Raw genomic sequence first — 9,934 nt, forward strand, 5'->3', positions numbered from 1 at the left:
TCAGATGTGATAGGGAGGAAATGCTCAGCATAGAAAAATGAGCATGTGCAGAGTTGTAACTACAGCTGCAAAATCCCTAGCTAAATTGAGGACATAAACAGAAGGTAGAGATTTATTTTGCTGATGCTGTGATCTGACTATCTGTTAGAGGGTGGCTACAATCATTCTCCATGGTCTTACTGTATGTAGGAACATAGCCACCCTCTCTTGGTAGCTTCTCAAATGAATTATGGGATTTGTAGTGTGCATAGAGAAGTGTACATGACTGCAACTAACATGCACTGCTTGTTCCAAACCAACAATTAGGGGGAAAAGGAAAGGTTCATGAGCTCACAAAGTAGGTTACAAGGAGGCAGCGCTGACGTCACCCCCATGCTTGTACAAGAGTTCATTCATCTCAGCATTGCTGAATCTGTACGCTGAGGAGCGTGTGCGCAGCTCAGTGTACAGGGCGTACAGGCAGATAAGGAACTTTAATGAAGAACAGACATAGAGGACCAATTCAATAAAGAATTCCGAATGCCATATGGTCAAGTAACTAATTTTTCGAAAATATTGCATGAGATAAAATAAAGTCAATTCATCAAAGTAAAATATCTAATGTGAAGTAAATACCCCACATTTGTTAAAAATGTGAGGTAAATACCGCAAAAAAATGAGATAAATCATTAAAGTCGATTCATTCAGCCTGGGTTCACATTTGTGCGGTGCGGGACACCACATGTGATTCGGATAGGTATTGCACTGCATGCCTATTCAAATCACATGCAATTCTTTGCTGTGCGATTTGAGCCCATTCATTTTGTATGGGCTAAACTGGCACTGCACCACACAAAAAAGGTGCAGGCATCTTTTTTTTTGCACTGGAACACCTATGCGATCCAATTCTTGCAATCACACTGCGTTTTTTGCGACCTGTTTTGGGGTGTCAATAATTTAACATTGACATTGGTAGTAGATTGCATGAACAGAGTGCGATTTCAATGCGGTGAGGGAAACATTCAGGATTCGCTGAGTGTGCGGCACCGCATATACAGTATGTGAAGCGGCTGTGAAGAACACACACAATCATTGTTTATCACCTGCCAGTAGGCAGTCTGTATTTCACAAATGTACAAAATAACAATGAGGGGAACTCTGCACTGGCCAGTAAGGGAAAAGTATACAATGTATCAGTGTGAAAATGTTCTGCTCTGAGCTCAGGAATTAAAATAAATTGTAATATGTCACCAGAGGGAGATGGTTCTATAATGCCTCATTTCCACTGATTGGTACGGTTCGGTTCGGTACAGTTCAGTACGGTTCGGTACGGTACACCTTGATCAGGCTTGCGTTTCCACCGCCAACAGTACCTAAGCTCAACAGTATCTCAACAGTATTGCTCCACCCTGTTGGTAGGGTACTAATGTGCTTGGTACCCCAACTAAAGGGTACTAAAAAAAGTGGTACGGTTCGGAATTAGGATACCATTTACAACTTTTGACAATGGAAACAGCAAAAAATTGCGTACCGTACCGAACCGAACTGTACCGTACCACTCAGTGGAAACGAGGCAGAAAGCTCCATTCATACCATGGCGTTCTGCCCGCGATTCAAAAATGCTGCAAATTGAGGGATGCCCTTGTGATCCCTGTTACTTTTAATAGCACCCAAAATGCAGCGTGATTTTGCCACGAATGTCGCACGAAGAATTGCCGTAAAATCACGCAAACAGAATCATGGGACGCCTGTCACCCAAAAGAAGTAGTTCTTTCCTTTGGGCGACAGGTGTCTCGTGATTCTGTTTGCATGACTTTACCGCAATTTGTTGGGCGACAATCGCGACAAAATGGCGCTGCAATTTGGGTGCCATTCAAAGTAACGGGGATTGCAAGGGCGTCCTGCAATTTGCTGCATTTCTGAATTGCGGGCAGAATCACAGCGACTCCGCATGCAAAACGGAGCGCCATGGTGTGAATGGAGCCTGAATGAATTCATGCTGGAATGTTTTCACAGTTTTACAATATTTCTGTGTGAATGAAATATTGATGGTCATCCGCTGACATCCGTATTTACATAAAAATGCATTGTCTCCGTTTTTCATCCGCAAACGGATGGGATGAAAAACGGACATACGGAACGCCCGTGTGAAAGGAGCCTTCCGCTGATATTCGGCCCGTGTGTATAGGGCTTAAGGCTGGTCACAACTGGATCTTTTTTTTTTTTTTTTCAACTGAATGAACACAATAAATGCAAAAGAGGTGGATGGAGGAATCCTCCCTGCTGACAGCAGAGACTTCTCTGTTGTCAGAATACATTGATCAAATGAAGATTTTCAAACATTCCCATCCAATGGAACTCAATCATTAAATCGACTTCTGTCGAGCAGGAGTGGCCATAGATGGATTGAAATTCGGCTGGTCCCAACCAGATCGGGTGAATTTTGATCCATCTATGGCCTTCTTAAACCACAATCGCCGTGCCTGCAAGCACAATAAATATCTACTGTATATATAAAATACTGTTCCATATCCTTTTCAGGAAGACCACCCCCTACTGTGCACTGGACTAATCAAATATTTCTGCTAGAATTACTACCGTTTCCTTGATATTTCCTGTCTCTCTTCTATTTATACACAGTCTCAGGTCATGGTTATGACATCTGCGTTAAATACTTTTCCTCTGCTTCTCTTGAACATCTCCCAGTCCAGTTCCTCCTTGCTGCGCAGGAACCAAGATCCAGCTAGTATACACACATAGGGAGCAATGCTTCTTAGCTTATACAGCAGTATATACTTGGCAGTCTTTTCCAATGTGTGTTTGAGTTGCAGATCTCCTGGGAGGGTGCATTGTAAGACAAGCATACTTATTGTATAATAAATAATGTTGCTGGCCAGTTGTTATTCTCAGCAGTACTGTGCTGGCCATGATATGAACAGAATGCTAAAAAGGGGCTGCCATGTATACAGCACAGGATCCAGTATTTTAGAAATAGCTTACCAAGACATTTGGAGGCTGAGCTGCTGTTTCTTTGCATACCAGACACATTAGATGACATTAGGATGCAGAAACGCATCTGTGAAATAAAAAACCACAGGTTGGCCGCGCCGTTAAATTCTCTCCTGGGCGGAGGAGATCTCGATGAGAAAGCAAATTGTCAGACACAACCATGCTGCAACCTATAAGTGTATTGTCTTTTAATAGGGTTAGAAGTAGTGACTGGACTTTCTTCTTCCATAGGAAGCACCCTGGTCACAGAGAAGAGATGGGGACTGTGCTGGACATCAAGATCAAGAGGGCTAATAAAGTCTACAGGGAGGGGGAAGTCTTATCGGGAGTCGTGGTGATAATGAGTAAGGACACGGTTCAGCATCAAGGCATCACCCTTACAATGGAGGGGTCTGTTAATCTGCAGCTTAGTGCAAAGAGCGTTGGTGTTTTTGAGGCCTTCTACAATTCAGTGAAGCCAATTCAAATCATCAGCAGCACTGTAGAGATGGTAAAGCCAGGAAAAGTTCCCAGTGGTAAAACAGAAATTCCTTTTGAATTCCCCCTTGTCATGAAGAGCAATAAAGTCCTGTATGAGACGTACCATGGAGTATTTGTCAACATCCAGTACACTCTCCGCTGTGATATGAAGCGATCTCTGCTGGCCAAAGACTTGACAAAAACGTGTGAGTTTATCATCCACTCACAGCCTCAGAAGACAAAGCTGACCCCAAGTCCAGTGGATTTTACAATCACACCTGAAACATTACAGAATGTGAAAGAGAGGGTCTCTCTACCAAGATTTCTCATCCGAGGTCACCTGGACTCCACTAACTGCCTCATCACACAGCCTCTGACAGGGGAGCTGATTGTGGAGACATCAGAGGTCGCCATTAAGAGTATTGAGCTGCAGCTGGTACGAGTTGAGACTTGTGGCTGTGCAGAAGGCTACGCCAGAGATGCCACAGAGATCCAAAATATCCAGATAGCAGAGGGTGATGTGTGCAGAGGCCTCTCAATACCCATCTACATGATATTCCCCAGACTCTTCACCTGCCCAACCTTGGAAACCACCAACTTCAAAATAGAATTTGAGGTGAATATAGTCGTCGTTCTCCAGGATGACCATCTCATCACCGAGAACTTTCCACTCAAGCTGTGCCGCGTGTGATATTGGCTTCTGTTACCGGAGTCATCTGAGAAATGAGGGATGATCAGAGTGGAGCAGTCTGAGTTTATGACAACTTAAAAACCTCCAATCAGTCTTTGTGCAAATTCCACAGCAAGATACAATCTAGAGGCACTTTGGAATCTATTGATACCATTAGGTATTATTGAGGTAAACATTCATCAGCTGGTTGAATGAAGCATACAATTGTCAATCGTCTTCTGGGGAACAGAATTGGCCACTATTGCCAAACTTTTAATAATCTGTGTTCTAGATTGAAAGTGGCAGCTGAAGAATTGACCGAAATCTCAATGACAGTACTTACATTTCACACACAACTCTCTAATAAGGGATTTTATGTTCTTCCTGCTATTTTGCCATAAAGTACAGCTGAAGATAATAAAGTGAATGAAAGTTAATATTCACTTACAAAAAAAAAGAAGTAGTGACTGACCGATATCATTTTTTTATTGCCAATACTGATACCGATATTTTGGTCATCGCATATCGGTATCGGCTGATATTGGCAGATATTTTCGTACATTAAATTTTTTATTTTTTTTGACAGGTACTCTTGTGGAGGGATCTGGGGGTCTAAAAGAGCCCAAACCCCTCCTCTGCACTTAAAAGCATTCAAAACGCCAAGTTTGGCTGTTTTGAGTGGTGTAATTTTTTCCAATTTGGCGCAGAGTATCCGGAAGTGATGTCATGACATCACTTCTGGGTTTTTACATGGAGACCCGATCAGAGCCGAATGCGGCTTTGATTGGGTCTTCTCTTCAGCGGCCGTGCAGGCTGGTTGCCCGGGTCTCCCGTCCCACCGGGTGAGCCGCGGAAGGCAGCAGGAGAGGGTCCCCTCCCGCTCCTTGTAATGACAGCCAAGTGGCTTCTCAGCCGCATCGATTGTCATTACAAGACAGCCGACCGTCGGCTATGGACACCGCTACCGGGGTGATGCCTCTAGCTGCAGGCATCACTCCGGTACAAGTACTTTCCCGAAATATCGTCAATATCGGTAACCTCGGGGGCCGATTCCGATATATCGGGGAAAGTGAATATCGGCACCCGATATATCGGCTTTACCGATAATTGGTCGATCCCTTGTTAGAACCTCTGCCAAATGTTTACTGATCAAAACAAATATATACATCCCAGACATCAAACCAACAGTGAACGGCCTCATTCACACAAATGCTGTCACCCAAACAGCGTGAATGAATCGTTTGGTAACCAGACTGAATACGCTGGGAGTTGCAGTATGCATAGCTACCAACTGTCACTGATTTTGAGGGACTGTCCCTAATTTAGAACAAAGTCCCTCTGTCCCTCTTTCCTCCTCATTTATCCCTCATTTTGGTCTGATCCATATAGTTGTATATAGAATATACTATTTATCTTTCAAAAAGTGTTTCCCGGTGCTAAACCTTCCGTCCAATTTCTAAATTGTTGCATTTTTAAATTTCAAAATCCAGTTTAGGCCCCTTTCACACTAGTGCGACTTGTCCCCCGATTTTGGACCTCAAAATCACATGACAAGTCATTTTCCATTATTTTCAATGAGCCCCATTCATATCTGTGCGTTTTGAAGTCGCACCAACTTCAAAGTAGTTCCTGCACTCGGGCAAGTATGTAGGTTCAGGGCGTGAGCACGCTATCACCCCAACGATTACGTGCTGATTACGGTACGGGAATTCCTGAACGCGGACGGCAGTTACAAGGTTATCCGAGCCTCTCCGAGTGTGGTAGAGCGGAGCCAAGCTAAGGGAGGTGTCCGAACGTCTCCGGGTACAGCAGTTTGTGGTCCGATCCTAGGATTCACGGCAGGGGACGGAGCGGTATTGGTGAGATTGTGGCCGCTTAGTATCCGGTCATCTCCTTTCATTTGAATGCCTATTTTTTTTATATTAACATGTGAGTTTAATGTGATGGGGATGGGCTGGTTTTATTAATAAATCGTTTACATTGGACTACTGCCCTATGAGCCTGTTTTTTCCTCTATACACACATAAGACGCTGATGGGAGTACTGCAGTGGTATTGGCTATTCCCGAGTGTGAGATTCTTGAATATCTGCCGGTATTCAGTGGAGTGATCCTGAGTCCACGATTTTGAAGGCATACAGATCTCTAGCCTTTGGTGAGTGCTGACTGTCTAGGGCGTTCACGTGGTGTGGTGGAAGTAGTTGTTCTCCCAATCATTTCTTCACGCCGTTGTGATGGGTCATCCCTCTGGAGCTGTTTGATGGACTATTATTGCATCGTTCTCACTCACTTATATACATATTGTTATTTATGTATGAATTTCAAGCGCTGCCTATGTGGTTACTTTTTTTGTCGAGACTGACTTTTGAGGGTATTCACATCTTTATATCATTTTGGTTCATTAAGGTAGCAGCTATCTACTAATCAACTCGGTAAAGGAGGAGAGCATATTTAAAAGAAGAAAAACTACCACAAGAGGACACAGTTTTAAATTAGAGGGGCAAAGGTTTAAAAGTAATATGAGGAAGTATTACTTTACTGAGAGAGTAGTGGATGCATGGAATAACCTTCCTGCGGAAGTGGTAGCTGCAAATACAGTGAAGGAGTTTAAGCATGCATGGGATAGGCATAAGGCTATCCTTCATATAAGCCAGGGACCAGGGACTATTCATAGGATTCAGATATATTGGGCAGACTAGATGGGCCAAATGGTTCTTATCTGTCGACACATTCTATGTTTCTATATACCATTTTAGCAATATATATGGTTTTAGCAGTTTTATTATTGTTTTCTCCATCAATAGCGCAGGGTGATTGAGTCCTTTTGGTCTATTACTCTCACTCCTTGTTTTTTCAGTTCCTGCACTACTTTGGGCTGATTTTAATGCATTTTGAGGTATATAGTCTAAGGCATTGCTTTCAAAATCGCGTCATAATCGCGGCAAAATCACGTCAAAATCGCCTCGCAAAATCACAGTAAAATCGCGTCGCATAAGTGTAAAAGGGGCCTTAAAGAAATAGTAGTGGTGAAAAGCACTTGTGGGTTTAACTAATTATTATTATAAATATTATTATATAGGACTTATATAGAAATGGCAGTTTACCAAGCGCTTTACAACTTGAGGGTAGACAGTAGAAATACAATACACTTTAATACAGTAGGGATCAGAGGGACCTGCTCGTTAGAGCTTCCAAACTATTTTTTTTTATTTAGAAATCTCCTTTAAGGGGGCTTGACAGGAGGTGTGTCCTATGCCTACATACTTTTGCTAATAGGTGCCTCCTGTTGCCATCTCAGAAAGTTGGGAGGTATGAGAATGTGCAGGCAGCCTATGTTACTGTTTGGGAATGTAGTGGCTGTACAGACAAAGCTACACATTTTAATTTACCAGGCGTGCAGGGGTGGACGCATAGCTCAGAACGCACATTGTTTGTACATCCTTAGTATACCCACTTAGCGCCCGCCCACATTGTGCTGAAGACAGGCAGCTGCTATAGGCAAAGCGATGTACTGGTACATTACTGCCTATTTCCGGGTTTATAGTGCGCACATGCGCACCCTCCGGTGCACTTCGAGTGTGATTGTACACAGAGGGAGCCTGTCAACAAATCCGGGCCAATGGTTCATGGCCAGGATGTGGTGATCGGCTATGTGCATTTACAGCCAAGAGGCAGGGGCGTAACTACAGGGGTTGCAGGGGTTGCAATCGCTACCGGGCCCCATGCTCCAGGGGGCCCGGTAGCAAACCAGTGGGTGAACTTCTAGGATCTCAAAGGTCACACTTGCGACCGAGCCCTGGCATTTCACCACTGTGGGGAGGCCCCAAGATTGCAGGAAGGGGGCCCACTGCAGAACTTGTGAAAGGATCCTGATGCGGGACCATAATAAAAGGCCATGCAATGAGATTAAAGAGCCCCAGGATTAGTGGGAAGAGCCCCGGGCTTGAAGGGAAGGGCCCCGGCCAGGGGTCTGGGGGGCCCTTCATGGTTTCTTGCATCGGGGCCCTGAAGGTTCTAGTTACGCCTCTGCCAAGAGCCCTGTGTTAACATTCAACACAGAGCTCTGTACACAGGGAATGATCTCTGCAGGGATGAGAAACGTAAAGCGTAACTCCACTTTTGATGAGAAAAAACATTCCCCTCTGGGTGATCTCTGTACATTACAAGGATTTTAACAAACTTTGTTGGAGATTCCTACCTTTTGTTATTCTGAAGAAATCATTGTTTGTTCCTCTGTGCCTCTGTGCTGAGTGGGTCAAATGGGAGTGGTTTCATAATTATCTGTCAGCTGTGGCAGCTGCAGGGCACCAATGAGGAAAGCTACCGGGCCTGCATCCCTTTAGACGTGTTCCTATTGGAAGTATCTCACCAAAAATGACATTTTTGTTCCAGGGGATGCCAGAAATCTGACTTGTATCTTAGTGCAGACTTCTGGAAAATTGGTGAGCCAATCACACAAGCAGGAAATTATGTTTCTGGGGTGTAGTCAGTATACATTCTGTGTACAGAACAGCTCCAGGTGGCCATATTGCATTGCAATTTCAGAAAATTACAGCGGCTGCAGATTGAAAAGGAAATGTAATTTTAATAACATTTAATTACAATATGATTTGTGTCACAATTGTATACGCTATATTGTTTTTTCTTTATTTGCTATTTTTTTCCCAACGAAAGTGGAGTTACCCTTTAAGCCTAGTAAACAGGGGTTTAATGTCAGGCGGCATTGGCCGGTTCAATAAAAACCCGGCCAACATTCAGCTCGTGTGTATTGGAGTCGGTCCGACAGAAGCTGACTTCTGCTGATGGGGGCATGACCGAAAGTGGTCAGCCAATCGGCTCTCTATCACTAAAGTGTTATAGCGGGGACACCGTCCCGCTGTCAGAACGCAATAGAACAGCAGGGGAGATCGTTGTACTAAAATCTGATTGTTAGTACAGCGGCTCCTTCTGAGCTGTCAGTTATTTTTTCATTCAGCCCTGCAGGGTTGAACGATAAAAACCTTCCCGTGTGTACTTGACTTTAGAGATCAGTTTGTTAAAGCAGCACACTGCGCACACATTGCAGAAAGTTAAGCCCCGTACACACGTCCCGAATGTCGGCCTAACGATCGGCCGTCTTTTGTCCGGTGCTGTCCTGTCGGCTGAAAACTGCAAAAGACTGCACATGAATTTTGTCGGCCAACAACAGCCGACTGCAGAAGTGATGTCATGTGATGGTTAACTTTCCGCGTGTTTTTTCTTTTCTGAGCATGCCCAGTCTTGCTAATCGGCTGTTTGTCGGCCGAATTCTGTACTGACTGGCGAACAATCGGCCGTTCTGGTGTTGGCCAACAAAAATTTTAATGCCTGCACAACAGATTCTGTTCGGCCGAAAAGTCGCTGTCGGTTGTCGGAAGCATCATACTAACAAGCCGACAATCGGCCGATCGTTCGGTGGCCGAATATTTACGGCCGACAATCGCTACGTGTGTACGGGGCTTTAGGCACATATTTAACCCCTTGATCACCCTAGATGTTAACCCCTTCCCAGCCGTGTCTTTAGTAGAGTCACAGTGCATATTATTAGCACTGATCACTGTATTAGTGTCACTGGTGATGTCAGTGACAGTTAGTCATTTCCCCCCAGCATCAGTTAGGGGTTGATTTACTAAAACTGGAGAGCGCAATAAACCAATCAGCTTCCAGTTTTTTTTCAAAGCTTAATTAAACAAGCTAAGGTTAGAAGCTGATTGGCTACCATAGACAGCTGCACCAGATTTTGCACTCTCCAGTTTTAGTAAATCAACCCCACAGTGTCAGATTGCCTGCTGCCCTATCAC

The 9,934-nt window shown here is 44.2% G+C and overlaps 1 protein-coding gene across 1 annotated transcript; it reads left to right on the forward strand.

The window, feature by feature from the left end:
* The first annotated feature begins 3,207 nt into the window (after nucleotides 1-3,207).
* Nucleotides 3,208-4,172, forward strand: LOC309565691 (vacuolar protein sorting-associated protein 26C). Its single transcript, XM_082270663.1, has one exon. The coding sequence runs from the start codon at nucleotides 3,245-3,247 to the stop codon at nucleotides 4,136-4,138; it is 894 nt and encodes a 297-aa protein (XP_082126789.1). The 5' UTR covers nucleotides 3,208-3,244; the 3' UTR covers nucleotides 4,139-4,172.
* Nucleotides 4,173-9,934: the final 5,762 nt, after the last annotated feature.

The sequence above is a fragment of the Pelophylax lessonae genome (assembly GCF_965119305.1).
Source record: "Pelophylax lessonae genome assembly, chromosome: 10".
NCBI classification, from domain to species: Eukaryota; Metazoa; Chordata; class Amphibia; order Anura; family Ranidae; genus Pelophylax; species Pelophylax lessonae.

What these genes read in the sequence shown, in the direction of transcription:
- LOC309565691 (XM_082270663.1), top strand. Translation starts at nt 3,245, where the DNA reads ATGGGGACTGTGCTGGACATCAAGATCAAGAGGGCTAATAAAGTCTAC.